This window comes from Oncorhynchus masou, chromosome 13 (assembly GCF_036934945.1).
Source record: "Oncorhynchus masou masou isolate Uvic2021 chromosome 13, UVic_Omas_1.1, whole genome shotgun sequence".
Lineage (NCBI taxonomy): Eukaryota > Metazoa > Chordata > Actinopteri > Salmoniformes > Salmonidae > Oncorhynchus > Oncorhynchus masou.
Genome location: NC_088224.1, coordinates 51,619,001 through 51,645,423, shown reverse-complemented (window position 1 = coordinate 51,645,423; position 26,423 = coordinate 51,619,001). Strand labels below are relative to the sequence as shown.

The window sequence follows — 26,423 nt, the reverse complement described above, 5'->3', positions numbered from 1 at the left end:
CAAGGTAGGTGTCAGTGAATCTTGTTCTGAAGTCAGATTTTTGCTGAATAAAGACCACCCACAGAAATGCAGTGCAAAAGAGGTGCCTTTATTGAACCCTTGCAGGCAAAAATGTACTTTTGAATTGTAAATGACTTCATTTTCTGTGGTATTGCTCTTTGCAAACATACACAACTCTTACATAGAAAAATACAAGCGACTTTACTCTAGTTTTACATTGCAAAAATATCATTTGAAGTGTTAAGGCACATAGGTTACCATAGAATGGCCACAGTTCGAAGGGTTTTTACAACAAAAAAAAAAAATACATTTTGGTTTGTCAGTTAGGAAGAGGTCATACACAAAGTGAACATTAGCATAACGTGACAGAATAAAACCAGGAGAATTAAACAAAACAATTAGGTACCAGTTACTACTGAATGATTAAACACATTAAACTACTCGAGATGTAAAATGCCGTAATGAGGTATAGGAATCCGATAGCAGACAAGTGATCAAATTCCGGAATAAAATTGGACTTTTCCCTACTGATTGCTGATTATTTTAGTCCGACCTGAACAAAGTGTTCTGTGTGGAATGGAATCACATATCCAAGTGATAATCAGGAAGGCCCTACACGTACATTTAACACATTGTGATGTTAATGAAATGAACCGACATGAGAAATGTAATAATGGTAAAAGGGTTTCACTGACTATGGTTAGATGTCCCCCCCAATAATCCATGTGTTGAACTTTGAATGGAATGCATTAGCTACACATTGCATTAACGGTATTGCTTAGAACGTTTATCAGATCCATTCCATGAGAAGTGAAAAAAGTGAACACAAATCAAATAAGTTGCAACTTCAGCCCTTACTTGGAGAATATTTCCTTTGTGAATCTTTACTGTGGTTTGCCCCCAACCTTGAAAGAATAATGAAATATAAGCAAATTAACTTTGAGACCTTTGTCAAAATGAAATATGTGTGTGTGTGTGTAAAAGAAAAATCAATCATGGCCGTCAGTGATTGAGCTGTGAATGATGTTCAAGTTAGTGGCATTCTCTCTCAAACCCAGACGGTTTACAGATACTCAGGTGATCTTGCATTGTGAATTGGGATTCATGAAATTTGTTCCCAAGAAAAAAATAAAAAATTATCGCATTGACAGAAGAAAAACAACGTTGAGGCTAGAAAGAAGTAACTTGCTCTTCAACAATGTACTTTAAATTAGCATCAGCATCTATACTGTTAACTAAATACAATGCCCAGACATTTTCACAATATACTCTGAGGGTACAAAACATTAGGAACACCTGCACTTTCCATGACAGACTGACCAGTTGAAAGCTATTATCCCTTATTGTCACCTGTTAAATCCACTTCAAATCAGTGTCGATGCAGGGGAGAAGACAGGTTAACAAAGGAGTTTTAAGCCTAGAGGCAATTGAGACATGGATTGTGTATGTTTGCCATTCAGAGAGTGAATGGGCAACACCAAATATTTAAATGCCTTGAAAAACAGGGTATTGTAGTAGGTGCCAGGCACACTGGTTTGAGCGTGTCAAGAACTGCAACGCTGCTGGGTTTTTCACACTCAACAGTTTCCCGTGTGTATCAAGAATGGTCCACCACCCAAAGGACATCCAGCTAACTTGACAACTGTGGGAAGCATTGGGGTCAACATGGGCCAGCATCCCTGTGGAACGCTTTTGACACCTTGTAGAGTCCATGCCCCGACGAATTGAGGCTGTTCTGAGGGCAAAAGAGGGTGCAACTCAATATTAGGAAGGTGTTGCTTTTAAGGTGTTTTTTTAAATGTTTTTTTTTTTACAATGTGTATATAATCTGTCCGTTTTGCTACACAAATCAAAAGACAAAAATGGGATGAAGTTTATATAAAGAAAACTTAAGATTAGTCATTTTATACATAAGAATCTTCAATAATTTCACCTTGCAACCAAATAAATAATCCCAGCAATCAGAGAAACATTGTTGATTGCAACCTGAGTTGCCGTCGACCAGGAAGAGAGCTGGCTAAAGCGGTGTTATTGACGTCATAAGTCACTGTCCGACTGACCGTTCCGATCCGCATCCCACGGTTTCCTGTGACAACATAATGGGAACATTGTTCCTTCACCAATCATCCCACTGGGCAAGAAATGTAGAAAAAAGGCTGCTCTGTCCAGCCGTATGCATAAACGTGTCCTTATGAGAGGAGGTTCTTGTAGTCATTTTTTAATTAGCTGGGCACAAACGTGTGAGTAACAAACGTGTGAGAGTAACTTTATGTGGCACAGTAGGTACCTGGACACTTCGGCAGCATCATATCCCAACTATAGGAAATGTCAAAGGAGTCATTGAGAGGGTATAGCTTTGGTCTCAATTTCAACCTAAACTGACCCATTTAAGGCATAAAACTACCATCATCTCACGACAGGATGAACTGAACTCCCAACGTGATATCCAAATTAAATAAGGGAGGAAAGAAAAGCATTGGGGGGTGAGGGGGTCTGACTGCACAGCCAGTGTGCTGCTAAGTCTCCTCATCCCAGAGACAGAGCTGTTTGTGGGGGACATAGTAGGTGAATTGGTAGCCTTTGCTGCAGCTCTTGATGCCGCACTTGTAGGGGCTACCTTTGCCTGTGGTGTCGCGGTTGCGGCAGTACTTGAGCAGGCAGGGGTACCACTCCAGACGCAGGCTGAAGCTGCAGGAGCAGGGCTGCCACACGTCTCTCGTAGAGCGGCACGACAGCAGGACCGGGACCACGTCCACCGACTGGGGCAGGATCTCAAACACGGAGCCCTCCACTCCTACAGGTGCAGCAAGCAACATATTTGTGAGTCAATACACTAATTAAGGTAGCCTGGTCCCAGATCTGTTTGTGCAGTCTTGCCAACACCCACTGTGACAATGACCATAGGATTTGGCAAGACGGCACAAACAGATCTGGGACTAGGCTAGTAATAAGGAGCTTTTTCATGCAAAAGAGTGCTGCTATCTCTATTCAATCACAGATGGTTCACCGTACACTGCACTGACCATTAGGCTACAGTACATTATCTACGACTAGACACTGACTTCATATAAACTAAAAGATACAGGGCTCTTCAGTCAGCTCTCGTAAAAAAAAAAAAAAAAAAGGATCACAAAAAGTGATTGCCTAAAGTTGAGCAAGAGAGCTATAGGAGCAAAACAGACTCTCAGGGAGAGAACGTTTCAGTTTACAGTCAATTGCGTAATCTTTTTCTACATTGTCAAATACTAATAGTGTTATAGTAGAACTGGGCTAGTTTGGTAGTGTACATATAGAGCTAATGAATTTAACTTGGAGCGAGTGTGTGATTAAGGTCTAGACCAAGGGTGGGCACTGAATTCCTGGAGGCCATAGTGTGTGCAGGCTTTTATTCCAGCTCAGCACTCCAGTCAATCATACTTCACCGAGGGAGGGGCTGACTTCTCCAAATGAAAAAGAGAAGCTGGGAGGACAAAAATTAAAAGGTAATCCGTATCTTTTATTCCACGTCCACACAAAGGTGGACTAATGTGCACCTTGTCTTGAGAAAGGCCACGAGGCCAAAAACATTGACTGTGAAAGATACTATTCCCCAGTGGTGGAAAAAATACACAATTGTCATACTTGAATAAAACTAAAGATACCGTAATAGAAAATGACTCAAGTAAAAGTCACCCAGTAAAATACTACTTGAGTAAAAGTCTAAAAAAGTATTTGGTTTTAAAATATATTTAAAGTATCAAATGTCAATGTAATTGCTAAAATATACTTAAAGTATCAAAAGTAAAAGTATAAATCATTTCAAATTCCTTATATTAAGCAAACCAGGCAGCGCCATTTGTATTTATTTACAGATAGCCACCCCAACACTCAGACATAATTTACAAACAAAGCATTTGTGTTTAGTGAGTCCACCTGATCAGAGGCAGTAGAGATGACCAGGGGTGTTCTCTTGGACACTCTGTCCTGCTAAGAATTCAAAATGTAAATGAGTACTTTTGGGTCTTAAGGAAAATTTATGGAGTAAAAAGTACATTATTTTCATCAGGAATGTAGTGAAGTAAAAGTAGTCCAAAATATAAATAGTCAAATACATACCCCCAAAAAACTACTTAAGTAGTACTTTAAAATATTTTTACACCACTGCAGATCACTTCGTTATTTTCACGTAACAGACTGTTAAATGTATTTTTTGCTATTCAAGTATTGTTTGTTTGTATATCTCAACGTGCAATACTATTATGACTTTAGCCAGAGGTTTTGCCTTGTCGTTTCTGATTTATTCTACAATTCAAACATGGCGATTATCCTAAACTCCCATTCCACCTACACTGAAAGACGTGGATGGAAATCTTTGCTTTCATATTGTGAACTTCAGCCATGAGCAACTGAACAGGTGTTGTGCCGAGAATCTCCAACCTGGCAGAACCCCCCCCTCTAATTTCCTTAATTTTGTGGCTAGAGTCAAATACTTTCTATAGAACAAACTTCACATCAGGATAGGCAACATAATTCATAAATGTGTATTATATTAAACAGAGAAGGAGTAATATGTTGGCAAGCAATAAACATTTCAGAACAATTATAGCTGAATTATTATCCTTCCACTTTCAAGAATACTAGTTGACTAAGACATGGAAGAGATGACGAATTTTGGCAAAGAGATTGATTTATAGACTAATATAAATCAGTAGCGGATTTAGGTACGGGTGACATGGGCAGCCACCCACCGTACCATCTTGCAGGGGGCGGCACGGGTGCCCCGGGTGCTGAGGGGCGCCATACAAGCTAGAACCTCCACATACACTTGAAACAAATAGCCAAACCGAAAACTGCAGACCAAAAAAATGCTTTCTGCTACGAAGATAAGTGAAATGTAGGCTAAATTGACAACGGAGTGAAGAGCAGAAATCTCATACAAGGGGCAAGTCGCAGCAATGAAGAACGCGAAGGGGGGGGGGGGGATTCTGGCAGGGGGGGCATTTTCCAGCACAGCACCAGCACCTGATATCACCTTTCCTACAGCAACAGCTGAGCCGCTCGGGGAAGGTACACAGTAAACACAGCTGAGACCGGTGTTAACTCAAACAAGCTGCGTGTTACATTAAGCCTGCTACACTGTACACCCGTCCTGGCCCAAACACCACAAAGCAAGCTTAACAACCATGCCCAATCTGTGGTAAGACCGTAAGGAAGAATTCAAAAGCAGTGGATTTGTTTGTTCACAAAGTGTGGAAGTATCAACCCCTTGTCATATGATGAAGCTGTAAAGTCTCAAAGTAACATTTTGCTTGTGTGCAATGTATGCTGTTTAAATGAGGTGCCAAACATTTGGGATGCTGGACACAAGAAGGGATGATGAGTGCAATCTAGATGAGATCGTCGATGTATCAGCAGTGGGCACAGAAAATGACATGTTTGACTGTTTCAACCAGAGAGGACTTCATTTTATCCATGTGAACGCAGAGCCTGCTGCTGAAATTAGAGGAACTAAAATTCCTTGCTTCTAAAACACACGAGCTGCAGTAGTTACTGCGACATCATCCTCAATTGACCCATCCAACCATGAGATTGAACTACCGTGTTCATAGCGTTCATAGAATTGACCGAAACGGTGGTGGCGTGTGTGTTTTTACTAGGAAGGATGTGCATTTTAACCCTCTTTCAGATCTGAAAATGGATGGTCTTGAGGTTTCATGGGTGGATATACTTCTCCTTAAATGTCATCCTATACTTGGTGTGTTTTATCGGCGATTTTAATACAAATGTGCAGTTATCACCCAAGAAAAGTACACTAGTAAATGCCCTGTATAACTTTAAAATCAGCTATTTGGACTAGAACTACTAATTGTTGAGCCAACCCAGGTGCGTAGACAGTAAATCGACTTTGGATTTGATTATTGTATCAGATCAAGAGAATGTCTGCCAGTCAGGAGTCTTAAATATTGGTTTTAGTGATCATATGGTAACCAACTGTACCCGTAAGAAATCCATAATGCTACTAGAGCTGGTAATATATTCATGAAGGTACGGTCTATGAAACAATACTAAAAAAAAACGTTATGTAAGAGGTCCTGGGTATTTTGGATTGATCTCATGTACTAAACTGTGATATTGATCAAGCTTGGTATCTTTTTAATGATCTGTTTGTCTGCACTCGACTCTGGCTCCGATGAAACAAATTCAAATCAAACAGCGGTCAGGGAAATGGATCACTTCCGAGATCTTAGACCTCATAAGGAAAAGGGATCGCTACCTGGCCAGATTCAGAAGGACAAATCTACAAGATTATGACGGTTATATTAACTGTAGAAACCAGGCAAGATACAAAATGGATAAGACCAAATCCCAACATTATATAGATGCCGTTAATGACAACTTACATCAGCCTTGTATACTTTAGAACTTTTTAAATGGACATTGGCTTAAAAACTCCCCCTTATGTAAAATCCTGTAGTATTGTCCTGGATATTGATGTTTTATGTTATGACCAGGCAAAAGGTTGCAAATTATTTTTAAACATTTTTTACCACTATAGCTTCATCTCTGGTTCAGAAGTTCCCCTTCTGCTCTGGACACTATGGCCAGTCTTTCATTAACTACTTTTACCATAGCAAAGGTATCACAAATTATTTGTTTGAGCTGAGCTCATTAAACATAAACAAAGCAACTGGGCTGGATAACCTTCCTGCACAATTCAAAGAATAGTGCTTGTGTCACTGCTAAAATTATAACATATTGTAAACCTTTATTAGTAGTGGTCCATTTCCCAAGGATCTCAAAACAGCCCGGGTGGTTCCACTCCACAAGAAGAGTAGTAAAACAAAATGTAGGAAACTGCAGGCCTGTGTCAATCCTCAGAACCTCATCCAAAGTTGTTGAGAGATTTGTTTTTAAAATCAACTTGAGGGATACCTTCTTGAGCACAAACTTCTTTTTGAACTACAATCTGGCTTTAGAACAGCTCATTCCACTGATACTTGCCGTATCCACATTAAGAAGGAAAGTGAGATGGGGAACTATACAGGTATGGTCATGTTAGACTTGCAGGAAGCTGTTGACACTGTGGACCATAATATTCTCCTGATGAAACTGAAATGCACGGGTCTAAATGATGTAGCAGTGAAATGTTTTAGGTCTTATCTGACCAACAGAACACAATTATGTAATGTTGGTGATGTTCTGTCAGAGGCATTTGCAGTACCGCAGGGATCAATTTTAGGGCCTCTTATATACACGTTAATGATATGCCAGATAAAGCAAGAGTTTACACTTTACTGTATGCTGATGATTCAGCAATACTGGTATCAGGGAAGGATACAGTTTACATAGAGGAGACCCTGAGTTAAGGAATTGCATTTTGTTAGAGATTGGGTGTCTGACAAAAGTTGTCACTACATTTGGTAAAAACTGAATCGATTTTGTTTGAAACAAAACAGATTGCTTAGGGCTGACAAGATAACGGTAAACTGTGCAGGCAAGGAGAGCGAATCTAAAACAAGTATCTTATCTTTGTGTCCCTAGAGAAATCCCTTTCTGGAGACCTGATTGCTGCTAAAAAAAAAAGAAAATTAAATGGCAAACAAATTACATTTACATCATAACACTAGATATTTTAACATTAAAGATAAACTGCTCGTCTCAACCTTGATTTAATGTCATGTTGATTATGCCTGCTCTGTTTTGGTATAGTGGGCTATCAAAAAAGCTGAAAAAGAGAACGCAGGTCTTGCAAATTAATGTTCAGGTATATGCTGAATGTCTCCCCTAGGACCCACATAGGGGTAGGGGAGTTCCTGAAGGTGGGCTTGTTGCCTTTGGAGTCCAGAGTGGACCAACTTAAATCATATGCTTGACATCTTAAAACGATCGCGCCCCAGGTTACATGAAACACATTGATATGGTCTATAACCAACACAGTCACAATACCAGAGCTTGTGTTATGTCTTGTAAAATCCCAAGAGTAAACAGTACTGCGAGGAGCACGTTTTTCCATATAGGCATTTGTCTATGGAATAGACTTCCCTTGGAGATCAAGCAAATAAAAAGTAAAAATAGCTTTAAAAAGCAGGCAAAGTTTAATTTGGTCAAGGTCATAATTGTAAGGGAAACCACTCCACTGACCCTTGTGCCCCCTACTGCTGGTCTGGTGTATTTATTTTAAGGATTGGTATGATGTGCAATCATTATCATACTCATCACTATCAAACGCTCCCTGAAACACTTCAGCGAGCAGGCCTTTCTAATCGACCTGGCCCGGGTATCCTGGAAGGATATCGACCTCATTCCGTCAGTAAAAGATGCCTGGTTGTTCTTTAAAAGTGCTTTCCTCACCAGCTTAAATAAGCATTCCCCATTCAAGAAATGTAGAACCAGGAACAGATATAGCCCTTGGTTCTCTCCAGACCTGACTGCCCTTAACCAACCCAGAAACATCCTGTGGCGTTCTGCAATAGCATCGAACAGCCCCCGTGAAATGCAACTTTTTAGGGAAGTCAGGAACCGATACACGCAGTCAGTCAGGAAAGCAAAGGTCAGCTTTTTCAAGCAGAGATTTGCATCCTGTAGCTCTAACTCCAAAAAGTTCTGGGACACTAAAGTCCATGTAGAACAACAGCACCTCCTCCCAGCTGCCCACTGCACTAAGGCTAGGTAACACGGTCACCACCGATGTTCTGAAAGAGCTGCAAAACTTGGACCCATACAAATCAGCTGGGCTTGACAATCTGGACCCTCTATTTCTGAAACTGTCCGCCGCCATTGTCGCAAGCCCTATTACCAGCCTGTTCAACCTCTCCTTCGTATCATCTGAGATCCCCAAGGATTGGAAAGCTGCCGCGGTCATCCCCCTCTTCAAAGGAGGAGACTGGACCCAAACTGTTACAGACCTATATCCATCCTGCCCTGCCTATCTAAGGTCGCTGCCTGCACCCGCACGCCCGACTAGCATCACCATCCTGGATGGTTCTGACCTAGAATATGTGGACATCTATAAGTACCTAAGTGTCAGGCTAGACTGCAAACTCTCCTTCCAGACTCATATCAAACATCTCCAAGCCAAAATCAAATCTAGTCGGCTTTCTATTTCGCAACAAAGCCTCCTTCACTCACGCCGCCAAACTTACCCTAGTAAAACTGACTATACTACCGATCCTCGACTTCGGCGATGTCATCTACAAAATAGCTTCCAATACTCTACTCAGCAAACTGGATGCAGTTTATCACAGTGCCATCCGTTTGGTTACTAAAGCACCTTATACCACCCACCACTGCGACCTGTATGCTCTAGTCGGCTGGCCCTCGCTACATGTTTGTCGCCATACCCACTGGCTATATGCTAGGTAAAGCTCCGCCTTATCTCAGTTCACTGGTCACGATGGCAACACCCACCCGTAGCACGCGCTCCAGCAGGCGTATCTCACTGATCATCCCTAAAGCCAAAACCTCATTTGGCCGCCTTTCCTTCCAGTTCTCTGCTGCCTGCGACTGAAACGAATTGCAAAAATCTCTGAAGTTGGACTCCTCTCAGGAATCTCCCTCGCCAACTTTAAACATCTGCTATCTGAGCAGCTAACCGATCGCTGCAGCTGTACATAGTCTATCGGCAATTAGCCCACCCAATTTACCTACCTCAACCCATACTGTTTTTATTTTATTTACTTTTCTGCACATCAGTATCTCTACCTGCACATGTTCATCTGATCATTTATCACTCCAGTGTTAATCTGCTAAATTGTAATTATTCACTCCTATGGCCTATTTATTGCCTACCTCCTCATGCCTTTTGCACACAATGTATATAGATTTTTTTCTACTATGTTGACTTGTTTATTGTTTACTCCATGTGTAACTGTGTTGTCTGTTCACACTGCTATGCTTTATCTTGGCCAGGTCGCAGTTGCAAATGAGAACTTGTTCTCAACTAGCCTACCTGGTTAAATAAAGATGAAATAAAAAATAAAAAAATGTCATGCAATAAAATGCAAATGAATTACTTAAAAATCATACAATGTGTTTTTCTGGATTTTTGTTTTAGATTCCGTCTCTCACAGTTGAAGTGTACCTATGATACAAATTACAGACCTCTACATGCTTTGTAAGTAGAAAAACCTGCAAAATCAGCAGTGTCTCAAATACTTGTTCTTCACACTGTAGATCTCACTTGTCACCCCCAAAGCCAATTCCTCCTTTGGCCGCCTCTCCTTCCAGTTCTCTGCTGCCAATGACTGGAACGAACTACAAAAATCTCTGAAACTGGAAACACTTATCTCCCTCACTAGCTGTCAGAGCAGCTCACTGCACCTGTACATAGCCCATCTAGAAATAGCCCAAACAACTACCGCTTCCCCTACCGTATTTATTTAGCTCCTTTGCACCCCAGTATTTCTACTTTGCACACTAATCTGTCAAATCTACCATTCCAGTGTTTTAATTGCTATATTGTATTTACTTTGCCACCATGGCCTATTTATTGCCTTTACCTCCCTTCTCACCTCATTTGCTCACATTGTATATAGACTTATTTTTCTACTGTATTATTGACTGTAGGTTTGTTTTACTCCATGCGTAACTCTGTTGTTATGTGTCGAACTGCTTTGCTTTTAATATGGTTGATCTTTAAGGTTAGGGAGAAGTGCAGTGAATAGTGACACTTTTTAGGATGTCAATATAAATGAATATTTATGGTTGTTCGTAATGTTGTCTTGTATTTTAATCATTATGTGTTATTGTTTTTACCATTGAGGACCACTTTGGAAATAAGCGTTTTAATTAATACTTTCAAGCGATATCCTCTGGGTCCACATTGTGCATTTTGTTGTATATGTCACGTTGCCCAAAATCAATTATAATCTGTGACGATGTGCCCACATATTCATTCCATTGACCTCTCTCCAGCCAATGTTTGACGTCCCTCTCCCGGGTGTAGACAGCCTCCCGGGCCTCGCTGCACATGTTGTGGATGTGGCTGCTGAGCTGCCAAGCCTGGCTCAGGTTCACTGCCACGTTCATGGTCAGCTGGTCCAGGCCCCGCCTCTCCTCTGCCGTGCGAATGGATTGAGGGTTTTTCTGGTGGACCGCAGGACAAAGTCAGTCATGTCACCATGGTCACTTTATTTATCAAATGGGATAATGCTCATTCACTTCCCCCCCACACTCCCAGCAAGGGTACCCACTGGCCTTATTATTTGTTATTCCCTGTACCCTTCCTTTGGCGTTATCACTGATCTGACATAGCAGGAATAGGTGGAAGCTACATAGGAACCACTTGCTAGCAAGTATCATGTTAGATCAGTGATTACTTGAAGGAGAGGAAGGATACACTTTCAACATATTCAAACAAGGCAACTCAGAAAGTTAATTTCTCTGTACTACTAGTGCACATTTAGCAGAGGAGGTTTGGATCCACTCTCATGCGTTGACTAAACAGAAATATTCAGGTCTCAGGCAAGTTAAGGCCTTTAACTCAGCAACTAACAGCCTTGAAGCACCCGAGGTTAGAACCCCAGTGGGTGACACATACCTGTCTGAGTCGGGCCATGGACTCGCTGGGGATGAACTCATTGTGGTTGAGGTGCGAGATGAAGCACAGGACCTGGTACTGGCTCTGGCCCCTCTCCAGCTCCCCAAGGATGAGCGCCCGGAAGATCTTCACATGCTGAAGGGGAGGGAAGGAGGGAGACCGATTGTGAGGCAGGGTAACTGCATAGGATCTGGGTCGTGTTCATTATGCACCGTATGGAAGAAAACAAAACAAACAATTGAAACAGTGAGGGACTTCCTGGACTTGTCCTATAAGAAAGATTTTAATTGACCATTTTTAAAATGTTTTTCTAGGGTGTGCCATACTGTTTTGGACCCATATAGTAGGCTTGAAACAAGGTTGAAATGCAAGTTAAGCAACTGAACCCTTCATTCTGCATCTGCACTGTTACACACTAAACCACATTAGAATGAGAGATTTGGAAATAAATTCACATTCAGTCTCCTTTCACTAACACTGCTTATTTACACAGTCAAATCGGTGCCCAAAGAGTTCTTCTTAAACTATAACACCCATAACTTCAAAAGATGAATCATCTCATTATACTCTTCATGTGAACAAAGTAGAAAAATGAAGATGTTGGAAGGAAGGTTTACCACGACTTTGTTGCTGTTGGCAACCGAACGAGAGATCTGGCTGCAGCCCCAAGGCCATAAAGAGAAGTTCCAGCCGAGGACAGCAAAGCCACAGACCTGTCTCCCCTATTCATCAGCTCTCCCTTCCCTGACGTGTCTCTCTCTCTCACACACACACACACACACACACACAGTCCGCGGAGAACCAGACAGCCCGCGGAGGGACTGCTCCTGGCACACTCAGGGTAATTACAGGAAAGCAGCACTGCTCTTCTCCTCTGAAACCAACATCATAGGGGAGGAACCCAGGCAGAGAGGGGGGGGGGACATGGTAATGCAGCAAAGGTTTCTCCAACCCCAGCATTGTGTTATGGCAGGTGTTAAGACTGGGTAACATCTCTGTGTTACATTTAACATCCTGCTCTAAAGTATGCTGGAGACCTACTGTGTGTGAACGTCATAAAGGAAAAAATGGAAGTGTTTTTTTCTTGTAAAAGAAAAATGTTTTTTTTTTGCACTTTATTTTAAAACCATTTATGGCATTTTTGGGGTGGTTTCACTAACCCGGTAAAATGGCTATAATTTGTTAAAAACAAATAAGATGGACACCCTCTGTTCTATAAATACAACAGCACCAGTAGGATCATGGAGTAGCCCTAACTTTGGGCTGAAACAGAAGCTCCGTGCCAAGCCACACTAGGTTGGCACCCTCCCAGTCCCAGGCCTAACTGCCACAGCAACACTGTGCGCTCGAGAAGACAGACATTAGGTTACAGGATAAGTGAGAAAATGTGCAACCAATGATGGGCGGTGTCAGAAAATGGCAAAAAGCAGTACCCCTGCTCATATGACAGAATGCAAATAAGCCATGTCAAGAGCAACGCACCATGCGAGAGTGTATTAAAACCTAAGCGATCAAAAGATAGATTCTACTTTTTTTTTTAAATCTGGCAAGTGGGTTGGTCATGTTTTTTTTAAATCAGTGCATTATGCAAATACCTTGTCAGCAAAGGCAAATTTCTTTAGCAGCAGATGGTGACTGAGCACAAGCTACTGGCCACCTCAAATCAATTTGCATAGATAGTCGGCTCCAATTCTCTCCCTACCATTTACCTCTGGCCCTAACCCTTTGACTTGATCTGTAAGGTGGAAAAAATATGATGGAGCTCCACCTGATTTAGTTGTCCAGATTCGAACAGCTAAGGGGATAGGGCCAAAGAGCTAATCGATCGATAGGAGCTGTGTCCTAAATGGTACCCCGACCAGGGACCACAGGGCACTGTGTAGGGAATAGGGTGCCATTTGGGACGCAAACAGGAATGCTAATGGGTTAGGAGTGTGTGTAACCCTTCCTGTTGGCCCACTCTACTTCCCTTGCACTTCAGAGACTGCAACTGGTGGTATCCACAGCTGCCCAAACCTAAAAGATTGACAATTAAAATGACAAAGATAACTCAACTTGTTGACACATCTGTGTGATAAGCTGTAAAGTTGTTACAGTCCTGTCATTTTTATTCAAGCATTTTCATGTTTAAATATACCCCTAAACTGAAGTTTGTTTGGTACACTAGTCAGGAGAATCTGTAATAAAAAATGGGAAAAAATTTGAAAAAAATAAAAAAAATCAGGAGCTTTGTTCTATCAGAAACAGTAACTGAAATTCTGTGAACAAGCTTTAAAAATGCAATCTGATTAGTACATCCGTTTGAATTAATGATTTATACCCATTGATTATTGAAATAAGACTTATTTCTCATGAAACCCCATCAGAGCCCAAAATATAAGATTGATTGACTCCAATATTTGTAAAAAATAAAATAAATTAAAAAGTTATAAAATGACATCATGTATGGTCTGTCCTTGCAGCCATAGCGGTTTATGAATTTGAGTGGTTACATTTACATCCTTCAGCTTTTTACCAAAACTACATTTGTGCTTTAAAATTAAAATGTGCTAAGTGCTATGAGAAAACATGAGAAAATAAGCCATCTGCTAAAAGCAGAAATATGACCACATAATTATATAGAATTATGCAATTTACCCAACATTCAGCAACATCCCTGACAAAATGAGTGTGTTGCATTTGACATTCAGAAAATTAGCCTTTCATTTCCAAGCCCATTTGTTATCTAATGTTTTGTAAGTCGCTCTGGATAAGAGCGTCTGCTAAATGACTTAAATGTAAATGTTTTAAAATGTCAGTGCACTGATTGCTCCTCTACACCAACTAAGTGTGCCAGAGGAGTTTCCCTGATGAGACTGAAGATGACATAGCAAATTAACAGAAGTCAGACACTGGATTTCACAAGTGTTTTGTGGCTCTGGATAGTTCAATCAGTAATTTGGACACACGGTTCCACACGATTGAAGCTATATTCGAGGAGTTTACACCAATTCAGTCATCTTGCCATAAATTGAGAAACAAGTACACCAAAGACCTCACATATGGATTTGAAAATGAAGTGTGATATTAAAGACGATATGGTGCCACTTTTTTCAGATGGTCTTCGTCCTGTAGAGCTCCTAAATGCCATCCACAAGCTGCAGCTACAGAGCATTTTTGGAGAGGTGTGCGCTGCACTGCGACTCTTCTGTACAATGCCTGTAACAGTTGCTGTAGGCGAACGTTCCTTCAGTAAGCTGATTTAAAAAAAAAAAAAAATTAAATAACTAAAAGATCTACAATGTGCCAAGACTGGTTGAACAGCCTTGCCATCCTTTCAATTGAAAACCAGTTAGCCAGAAAGTTAAAACTTTACATACATAGAAAATTACATAAAAAATTGGCCATATCCGATAGAACGTATCTCTTTGTGTTGATTCTACAAGGTGCCTTGCTTTCCTTGTTGAGCTGCAGTCCAAAAAGGGAATATAGATGGGCTAAAACAAGCAGAAACCAGATCCATTGTCATAAAAATCAAATTAAAAAAAGGTCTAGTGTTGTGGAGCATTTGATTGCAAAAAGTTCAAAAGGTATTTGGCGTTACTGTGCCTGCCCTTTCCCCTCCTGCCGGTCTCTGACTGTGGGAACGACAAGAGACCTTTTTTATTATTAGCAGTGTTCAAAGCCCAACATCTGCCTGGCGACCCAGAGCAGAATAAAGACATCCGCTAGTGGACGAGGCCAGGAGGCAGTCCTCAGGGAGAGCAGCCCGGAGTGGAGGACAATGAGTATGGGAGAAAGGCTCTGTTCGTGCTGTGTAGCCAACAACCACAGGAGTGAGTTGGCTACAGCAAAAAACAAATGGGAACAGGCTCTGAAAACAGCAGGCTAAAAATCGCCAAAACAGCAAACTTGGCCTAGAATAACAATGTAGCCCAAATTATTTTGCCACACCAAAACAAGGCTACTGTCAGAAAGCAGCTTGTCTTAAGAGAAAGAAACTAGACACCATTCTTCCTCCACACCTCCCTCTTGTGTGCATGCTGACTGTCTGCTAAACTTAAAATATATTCTGAGGAAATGCCCTGGAGGTCTTGTGTATTGAGCAACTACCCATTTCTTATCTGTGGAGCAGATCTTCCACACAGGCATCAATACATGGTGGGAGTTGGAGTCCATATCCTTCCCATATGCAGTGCAGTATTGGGACCTTACACAACTGCAGTGGATGGATTCACTGGATGGCCCCTGTGGTCCAAGAGCTCTAATATTGTATGGCATCCACTCCTAAAACCACAACATTTCCTGGAAAAGGTGACACTGCTTGCCCGGTAACAAAAAAGGCTGACAAGTTTGTGCAAGTGACAAAGTGGGATGGCCTCAGTCGAGCAGAAGATCTGGTAAATGAGTCAATTTCGGACGCATTGAACACTGAACCCCAACGTTCACGTGGAAATGCTGAGAGAAATTTCACAGAATTCCCACACGAGCAACCGAATAACGTGTAAGCCACCCAGATAATAATGAAAAGTTGGAAACAAAAAAAAAGGTGCAATGGTAGTTGTGCTGCAACGGGGTCCGAGTTATTGTTCAAGTTTCCAACTACTTGTCCAAGGTTACTGGGAGATATGCGATGGCTATGAAAGGATATAAAAAGGGATGGGCAGCCGCCATACGGGTCAGAGATATACCGCAATGGGAGTCTGCTCATAAAAGGCCAACCGCCGTGCTCGCTGCTCTTTACAAACAAGTGGGTGTGTGATAGAAATAAATCAATTCATCCCAAGAGTTGCTTACTGTTTGGGCGTATTCATAATTACCTTTTCTTTGAAGAGAGAATATCTAGACATAAGACAGCCGGAGGGCTGAGGGAGTTGTGAAACACAATACATTTATGAACACCGAAAAAAGACTTAAGAGAGAGCTAATGTTCCCGTTCACACGACCGTGGCATTGTTGGTACAGGGGCATAGTAAATGCGATAGTTAAAGTGATAGTGTGTCAGGTATATTCCCAACATCTGTTGCTCATCTCAACCAGTGTGTATGTGCGAGACAAACAAGCAGCAATTATAGTATTGGTCACACATACAATGCATTTCAAATGTATTCAGACCCGTGTCTTTATACACATTTTACATTTTACGTCACATTACGTTACAGCCTTATTCTAAAATGTATTAAATAGTTGCAAAGAAAAAGCCATTTCTCAGACTGGCCAATAAAAAGAAAGTATTAAAATGGGCAAAAGAACACAGACACTGCACAGAGGAACTCTGCCTAGAAGGCCAGCATCCCGGAGTCGCCTCTTCACTGTTGACGTTGAGACTGGCGTTTTGCAGGTACTATTTAATGAAGCTGCCAGTTGAGGACTTGTGAGGCATCAGTTTCTCAAAATCAGACACTCTAATGTACTTGTCCTCTTGCTCAGTTGTGCACCGGGACCTCCCACTCCTCTTTTTATTCTGGTTAGAGCCAGTTTGCGCTGCTCTGTGAAGGGAGTAGTCCACAGCGTTGTATGAGATCTTCAGTTTCTTGGCAATTTCTCACATGGAATAACCTTCATTTTTCAGAACAAGAATAGACCGATGAGTTTCAGAAGAAAGGTATTTGTTTCTGTTGGCCATTTTGAGCCTGTAATCAAACCCACAAATGCTGATGCTCCAGATACTCAATTCGTCTAAAGGCCAGTTTTATTGCTTTTTTAAAATCCTCACAACCGTTTTCAGCTGTACTAACAATTGCAAAAGTGTTTTCTAATGATCAATTAGCCTTTTAAAATTATAAACTTGGAATAGTTTACAACGTGCCATTGGAACACAGGAGTGATGTGTCATGACGTGGTCCTTCTTGGGTATTCTCTCACACACACACTTATCTCAGGTCGTAAATTCCTGGAGGAGACCCTCTCCCCCGGGCCATGCAGAAAGAGACAGAGAGAACAAACGACTTCACATGGCGAACTCCTAAACTCCTAAATGTAAGGGTATGATGAGTGTGTTTCATTTGGTGACCTCAGAGAGGGCAGGAAACACACATGACTATCTCTGAATATGTAAATTTCTCAATTAGGGTGTTTGCATCTAATTATTGTATAAAATGAATGAGTAAAAATGAAACTATTTGTGAAATGATGTAATATGATGTTATGTTACAGAATTGTATTCCTTAAAGTTAACTAAGTCATGGGGCCCACCCCCATGAGCACAGACATGATCTAGCGTCATGGAACAGCCCCTTTCTACTGTTACGAATAAAAAACCCTCCTGAAGAAATACTCTTCAGACCACGCGTACCTCGATGGACACCGAGGGGGCACAAGTTGAGTTTAGACCACAAAAACCTCAGTTTAAGTGAAGGTTGTTGAATTCCAAACCATACCACGTGGAGCATTGGCTACACGGCTGGAAATGGTTAAACACTGAGACTATCGATCCCGACAGAATAAGAGCAAATCTTAGATATTAATTACTAGTCTGCAGCTAGAAATTATATCAACCTGGGATGTGAAGACCGACAAACGCCGAAACATCTATTCTATAAGAACATTTCTGAATGGTACTCTGAAGTATCCATTCTAACCACGAAAGACTTCAGGGAAGCAGATAGAGAGAGAGATGCTCGGATGAACTTTCCAACATAAGGGACTGACGATTCCACTCTGGTGTGTAAATATATTGATTGATTGCAATTATTCCTGAATGAGTGATCGTTCAAGTGCAAAGGATTAGCATTTCAATTAATTATCAACTGTATAGTGAGTGTCATTCCCGCCCTTCTCAGTCCACACCCTTTGTCCGCCAAGCCGTCATATCGGCTTAGTCCACTAGGGAACCCCCCCTATCATTTCATTGTAACCATATATACTGGGTTTATGCATTTTTGTTATTATTTAGTTAATAATTTATTTACTAAGACAATTTATGTATAGATAACTCATAGTAAAGCCAGGGGCTCGTGCAGATAACCAACTATTTATAATGTTTGGAATGAGACTAACATGAGGTAAAGAATAATTCATTAATTAGAAGACTAATTGATCAGATGTTAAATATCTGAAGTTATATTAGGAAAATTATAACTTTATAATCTCAAGATTTTCCTTAGTGCCCCAACTTCCTAGTTAATTACATTTAAATGATTTGTTTAATCATGTAATAATAAGAGAATTGATTTGATAAAATAAGTCAAATTTAATGATGCCATAGACACGACAGATGGTTGCTGCTAATGGGCCTCTGCACGCCTATGTAGATATTCCATTAAATCAGCCGTTTCCAGCTGCAATAGTAATTTAACAGATTAACAATGTCTACACTGTATTTTTGGTCAATTTGATGTTATTTAATAATGGACAAAAGTGCTTTTCTTTCAAAAACAAGGACATTTCTAAGTGACCCCATACTTTTGAATGGTAGTGTACAGGTACATGATGTAATGATGCCACGTAAAATGTTGCACTACACGTGCAACACAGCATTCCTAACCGAGCCCACAATGTCTGCTGTGTGAATCGAGCAGTCAACAGCAGGCATTCGAAAGAGTAAGAACATTTCAGCGAGAACTCAAAAAGGCAAAATACATTAACGCCAAGATAATGGAAATCATTGCTCTTGACAATCAACCGTTCTCGGTTGTGGGTAATGTTGGCTTTCACCGACTGGTCAAGCACCGGTACACACTACCAAGTGCGCTATTTTTCAAATGTTGCCCTACCGGAGTCACACAGTAATAGCATCACTGCTATTAGCTTCACGACTGACATTTGGACCAGTAAAATATCAGCCCATGAGTATGCCAAGTCTGATAGCACAGTGGGTCGTTGAGGGTTTCGTACTGAGGAAAGTCGTTTTGCATGCTCATGAATATGCTGGTTATCATACCGCTGCTGCCATTTCAATGGCACTTGAGAACATGTTTGAAACTTGCACACACTAGCTAGCTCCACTCGAACAACTGACTTGAGAAATAAGCTCATCAACTACTCCTGCAGAATACGTGATACTCTCGGTCATGGTATTGAAACGCCTGCTCAACAAAACTGCCAACACAGGCTGTGAACAAGCGAGTCGGTGGCATTCTCTCTTTACTGTGTCGCCACCATGCTCGATGCTATGTAAAAGGACCGCTAACTCGAGGCAGACAAGAAACAGGGTTTATGTGAAATGTTACATACATAGCTGAACAATATGGAAACGGACACAGTGACAGTGTGCACCGAGGAAGAGAAGCCACAGACAGAGAGATGAAACTTCACTGCTTGACATGTATGATGAAATCCTGGTTGAGAATGAAACAACTGAACAAATGAACAACGAAACAGCACAGCAAGTAAGTGAAAGAAATAGGTTTTGATTATGTTTTACTGGTAATGGGGACATACGTAACTCTAACAAAATAACTTTTGAGTCAGTGTGTTTGTGTGTGTGTGTGTGTGTAAACTTTAACTAGACAAGTCAGTTAAGAACAAATTCTTATTTACAATGGCGGCCTAGGCCTACCCCGGCCAAACCCGGACGACGCTGGGCCAATTGTGCGCCACCCTATGGGACTCCCAATCACAGCTGGATGTGATGCAGGCTGGATTCGAACCAGGGTATACTTTAGTGTGTGTGTGTGTGTATATATATATATGAGTACATACCCCACCAGACAAGCCACTATGGTTTCGTTACAGTACCCAAACCAAAAATAGAGATTTAATGCGTTGCTCAGTATAGAGCCATGTCATCGTGGAATGCTCTGCCACCAGAGGTTACTCCGGCAAAAAGCAAAGTTTAGCTTTAAAAAAACAATATATTGTATCCTCTATCTAAAGATCTAATTTAACTGTACTGTAAATAATATTATGTTCCCTTGTGTAAATAGTATGTTTGTCGTCTCCTGGTGTTTTCCCTATATACACTGAGGATACAAAAAAAATAAGAATACCTGCTCTTTCCATGACGGGTTCACCTGGTCAGTCTAGGTGAAAGATACGATCCCTTAAATCCACTACAATCAGTGTAGGTGAAGTGGAGGAGACAGGTTAAAGAAGGATTTATAGGTCTCGAGACATGGATTGCATATGTGTGCCATTCAGAGTGCGAATGGGCAAGGTATTTTAGTGCCTTTGAAAGGGGTATGATGGTAGGTGCCAGGTGCACCGGTTTGTGTCAAGAACTGCAATTTCCACACAACAGTTTCCCCATGTCAAGAGTGGTCCACCACCCAAAGGACATCCAGCCAACTTGACAACTGTGGGAAGCCGCGCCCTCAGAGCATGCGCAGACCAGCTGGCTGGTGTGTTTACGGACATATTCAATCAATCTCTATACCAGTCTGCTGTTCCCACATGCTTCAAGAGGGCCACCATTGTTCCTGTTCCCAAGAAAGCTAAGGTAACTGAGCTAAACGACTACCGCCCCGTAGCACTCACTTCCGTCATCATGAAGTGCTTTGAGAGACTAGTCAAGGACCATATCACCTCCACCCTACCTGACACCCTAGACCCACTCCAATTTGCTTACCGCTCGAATAGGTCCACAGACGATGCAATCTCAACCACACTGCACTGCCCTAACCCATCTGGACAAGAGGAATACCTATGTGAGAATGCTGTTCATCGACTACAGCTCGGCATTCAACACCATAGTACCCTCCAAGCTCGTCATCAAGCTCGAGACCCTGGGTCTCGACCCCGCCCTGTGCAACTGGGTACTGGATTTCCTGACGGGCCGCCCCCAGGTGGTGAGGGTAGGTAACAACATCTCCTCCCCGCTGATCCTCAACACTGGGGCCCCACAAGGGTGCGTTCTCCTCTCCTGTACTCCCTGTTCACCCACGACTGCGTGGCCACGCACGCCTCCAACTCAATCATCAAGTTTGCGGAGGACACAACAGTGGTAGGCTTGATTACCAACAACGACGAGACGGCCTACAGGGAGGAGGTGAGGGCCCTCGGAGTGTGGTGTCAGGAAAATAACCTCACACTCAACGTCAACAAAACTAAGGAGATGATTGTGGACTTCAGGAAACAGCAGAGGGAACACCCCCCTATCCACATCGATGGAACAGTAGTGGAGAGAGTAGCAAGTTTTAAGTTCCTCGGCATACACATCACAGACAAGCTGAATTGGTCCACTCACACAGACAGCATCGTGAAGAAGGCGCAGCAGCGCCTCTTCAACCTCAGGAGGCTGAAGAAATTCGGCTTGTCACCAAAAGCACTCACAAACTTCTACAGATGCACAATCGGGAGAATCCTGGCGGGCTGTATCACCGCCTGGTACGGCAACTGCTCCGCCCTCAACCGTAAGGCTCTCCAGAGGGTAGTGAGGTCTGCACAACGCATCACCGGGGGCAAACTACCTGCCCTCCAGGACACCTACACCACCCGATGTTACAGGAAGGCCATAAAGATCATCAAGGACATCAACCACCCTTGCCACTGCCTGTTCACCCCGCTATCATCCAGAAGGCCAGGTCAGTACAGGTGCATCAAAGCTGGGACCGAGAGACTGAAAAACAGCTTCTATCTCAAGGCCATCAGACTGTTAAACAGCCACCACTAACATTGAGTGGCTGCTGCCAACACACTAACACTGACTCAACTCCAGCCACTTTAATAATGGGAATTGATGGGAAATGATGTAAATATATCACTAGCCACTTTAAACAATGCTACCTTATATAATGTTACTTACCCTACATTATTCATCTCATATGCATACGTATATACTGTACTCTATCATCGACTGCATCCTTATGTAATACATGTATCACTAGCCACTTTAACTATGCCACTTTGTTTACATACTCATCTCATATGTATATACTGTACTCAATACCATCTACTGTATCTTGCCTATGCTGCTCTGTACCATCACTCATTCATATATCCTTATGTACATATTCTTTATCCCCTTACACTGTGTATAAGACAGTAGTTTAGGAATTGTTAGTTAGATTACTTGTTGGTTATTACTGCATTGTCGGAACTAGAAGCACAAGCATTTCGCTACACTCGCATTAACATCTGCTAACCATGTGTATGTGACAAATAAAATTTGATTTGATTTGAAGCATTGGAGTCAACATGGGCCAGCATGCCTGTGGAACGTTTTCAACACCTTGTAGAGTCCATGCCCCGACAAATTAAAGCTGTTTTGAGGGGAAAGTGTATACTCAGCGTTTAGGGAATAAGGTGCCCTTTGGGACACAGCCAAGCTAGTTTTGTGGTTCACATTCAAACTGTTGGGAAAGACCACAAACATTCTCTCACTGATGAGTGTGTGTGGGCCTGGCCTACATCATCATGACCATTCCAAGATATTTTTCCCCCTCAAAAATGTTAGACATTCCCAGACATTGATTGTCTTCGAAAAGGAAGGACTTACACTCTATTTTATTCCACCCGTGTCGTGGGCTGGAGAGTGAGGTTGTGCCCTGAAGTGAAACTCTGGGGAGGTGTCGCTTTTCAGTCAAGGTAACAGTACACTTGTTTTCATATTAGGTCGTCTTAGAGTAGAGACTTAAAAATACAAGAATTAGAATATGATGCCCTACTTCAGGGATCATCAACTTTTTTTGAGAGGATGGTCAGGGGGCCTGAACATAATTACAAATAATTTGTCAACTGCAAATTGACCGCAAGAAGCCCAAACTGATATAATATTTAACTAAATCAATATTTCAAACCTTGCTTACATTTGTACACGATCATATACTGTTTCTCTCTCTATTATGCGTGGGAATACTTTGGAACAGATTTCCAAAATTAAAATAACTTAATGCTGATTTGCTGGTGTTTTTACAGTCCAACAACACACACACACACACACACACACACGTAATCATTATATATAAAAATAAAACACCAGCGGGCCAAATTCGGTTGGGGTACCCTGCCCTACTTGTTTTAATGTAATCATTACCTTATCAGGTTGGCAAAAGCAATGTTATGGCTCTAGTTCTGGAGTTCAACGTAAAGCAGTGGTCTTTCGATTTTAGTAGAGAGACTTTGGCAATTGCATCTCCCTTTTTAGTCAAATTACATTTTGGGGAATCAGGGGCTACATTTTGGGGTAAAGTGCTTGCTTGAACATGGTAAATTAATATACACATTCCAGCTGTTTTCATGCAAATGGGGAATAAGAATAATCCATTCCTACAGATTGAGGTGTGGTTTGTTAGGTAGCCATATCATTTCGCCACGCGTCCATGTTCGTGTAAAATTTTTAGTTCACCCCCCCCCCCCCCTCTTCTTCTTATCACGGAATGACTCATTCCGATTCTCATAGTTGTACTGATCCCATAGATTACAGGACTCCTGTTCCCACAACCCATGCCAACTCATGGGGATTTTGGCATGAGGCTATGATTGATAAAAACAGCATCTACACACCTAGCTGGCTGGTCCCGTGAACAAACTCATTACAGCAACAAATCCATTCATATAGACCTACTCTGTCCATTTACTGCTACCCATTGTTTGATATGCCCTGTTTAAGAGCTTTCCTGTCCAGATGCGGATCCGAGCAGTAAATTCTTCCCATAAATACTTGAGATAGAGAGTTGAATGAGAACCACATGTAAACGGAATGGAGAGGCAGGCCTCCAAGTGGAACTGATCAAACAGAGAGGAAACCAAGAGGAAAGAGCCCTGTGCCTGTAGCTAATTTGGCGAAACAGGCTTCACCACCATGGTGTGATGTGCTCAGATGTGTCATCACTGATTTGGCAACGTGCCTCCCTCTTTTAAATCACAACATTTCCCATTTGATTTGCGAACCAAACCACAGATCAAAAAGGTCAGACATGCCCACTTAATCCTAGAAAATCTCCCCCTTCACTTCTTGCCAGTCTGTCAGTTTCTGTGGGACTGCAACAATCAGAGACACGTGCCTTTGGTCTGTGTCTGAGAGTAGTGCACAGTGACCAGAGGCACCCGGGGAACAGGCTGCATGTTTGTTGGTTCACATGTCACACTGAAGCAGTGAGTAGATCAGTGTTTCTCAACCTCTGGCCCATGAACCAGCACCAGTCCTGGAGATATTGCTGACGGGTCCCTTATGGTTAGCGCACACTGGTTTAGGCTTAGTCTCTTATTTTGTGCTAGTTTTAATGTAGCCATTTGATTAATGTAACTGGTCCTGCAAGAAAGAAGGACCATATCTTTCCGGTCCCTGGCACAACAAAGTTTGTAAACCACTGGAGTAGATGGATGCCCTTGCTCTCCGACTAGTCCCTTCCGTGATGATAGGACTGAGCAGACTCAGAGTAAAAGACATGAGTTGTATTGCAAAAGAGTAAGAATAGCATTCCTAAACCGATCCTTACAAGTGAGAGTCTAATTCAATATTCAGTTTGTTGTGCCACCTCACATTATCCACTCATGCATGTTGAGGAATTTACCAGCATGAGAAGAGGAGGGCCCATGACCAGGGAGTCAACTCATCAGCACTGAAATGACAGGCTAGACTAACACGATTGGGCTATGGTGTACTGTTTTCTAAATTAGTTACATGGAGGTATAATAGTCTTCATTCAAAATTACCGCTGATCAGGCTGGCAACATAGGTGGTCATTGGGCAATAGCCGAACACAAAACAATGATGGTGTGGGGAAAAACACATTTGGTACCGCTCACCTGTTTGAAGTCAGCGACAAACGTTATGAGAGTTCCATCTTCCTGTTTGAACTCAAGTGTGATTGAGTCTTTTTCACTGTCTGCTTCTAGAACTTCCTCTGTGATTTGTCCATCAGCTAAACGAACACGAACTTTCAGCTCTGAACAAAGTCCGAACGTTGTTAAGAATATTAGTGCCCAGAGAAATGTATTTATTCGAGCTGAAACCGGTGGAAAACAACTCCCAAACATTCCAGAAGACGCAGAACTGAACTTGACAGAGGAGAAATGCTAAAGTCCAGGAGAAATCCAACCGTCTCTATTCAATATTAACAGATAATTATTTAGTAGCATTTCAGTTTCAACAGGTAGCCCCTTTGCGATCTATTATTTGTAAAAAAAAATATATATATATGAAATCCAACCAGTTGTTCGTCTTCCATGCTTTACGCTATAATTCATGCCGTGATTGATTTGTGTACAAACATTAACGCGACTCGGCTGAATTGTCAAACGCATACAGTAACGTTAGGTAGGTAAACCCACCTCGATCAAGAATTCAATCTCTGCTTTTCATTTCACAGCTAACGTTACTTTGTAACAACTAAAAAAAAACTTTGACCCGCACGACTTCAATGCATATCAGAATCATGCGAGATGTAGTATCCCTCTCTCTTGATCGTACACACAGCACGTTGCTTCGTATTCTGCTTTCTGTTTTTATCCTCATATTATTTTTTATTTTTTTTCTCCCATTCAGTCCCGTCACTTCCTTCGGTATCCAAACTACAGCAGAGTATTCTACTTGCATGGCCTCAAAACTTTCAGCGACGGCGCTGTGAATTCAACGAGCGTTGCAAACTCTTAAAGGCACAGCACCCTCGAAATGTAGCTCAAGGGGATGTGATGATTTGGTTGTGATCCAACAAGAAAATCCAAGCGTGCACAATAATTATAGCATATGGTATGGTATAGGCCACAAGAGAAGGTAATTTTTATAATACCGTGTTTTGTTATTATGAAGCATTGTTGCCACTAGTGCACAAGAAGATAAACCTACTGCAGTTGCTAATAGTTTGTGTGATTTTTTTTTTTGTGTAAATATGATTATGGATTTTAATTCACCTAATCAAAATAGTCCCAATTCTTTTCTGAATTTATATATGGAGTTATATAAAAGTTGTGGCTAAAAACTTCTCATGATTTCAAAAAATACAGAGGCATTGTTTTTATTTGCACGTAAAAGCTATCTTTTTTTTATTTCATTCATTTAACTAGGCAAGTCAGTTAAGAATTTTTATTTTTGAAATGATGGCCT

The 26,423-nt window shown here is 41.7% G+C and overlaps 1 protein-coding gene across 2 annotated transcripts; it reads right to left on the bottom strand.

Moving 5' to 3' along the window:
• Positions 1–67: 67 nt before the first annotated feature.
• Positions 68–25,929, bottom strand: LOC135552529 (out at first protein homolog). Of its 2 annotated transcripts, none has more exons than XM_064984204.1 (4): positions 25,127–25,929; positions 11,519–11,653; positions 10,867–11,064; positions 68–2,794 (listed from the first exon to the last, which is right to left on the bottom strand). In XM_064984204.1, the coding sequence occupies exons 1-4, from the start codon at positions 25,355–25,357 to the stop codon at positions 2,369–2,371; spliced, it is 990 nt and encodes a 329-aa protein (XP_064840276.1). In that variant the 5' UTR covers positions 25,358–25,929; the 3' UTR covers positions 68–2,368. The 2 variants fall into 2 exon arrangements, with proteins under 2 accessions (XP_064840276.1, XP_064840277.1); XM_064984205.1 differs by having other exon boundaries at positions 2,378–2,794; positions 10,884–11,064.
• Between the last annotated feature and the right edge of the window lie 494 nt (positions 25,930–26,423).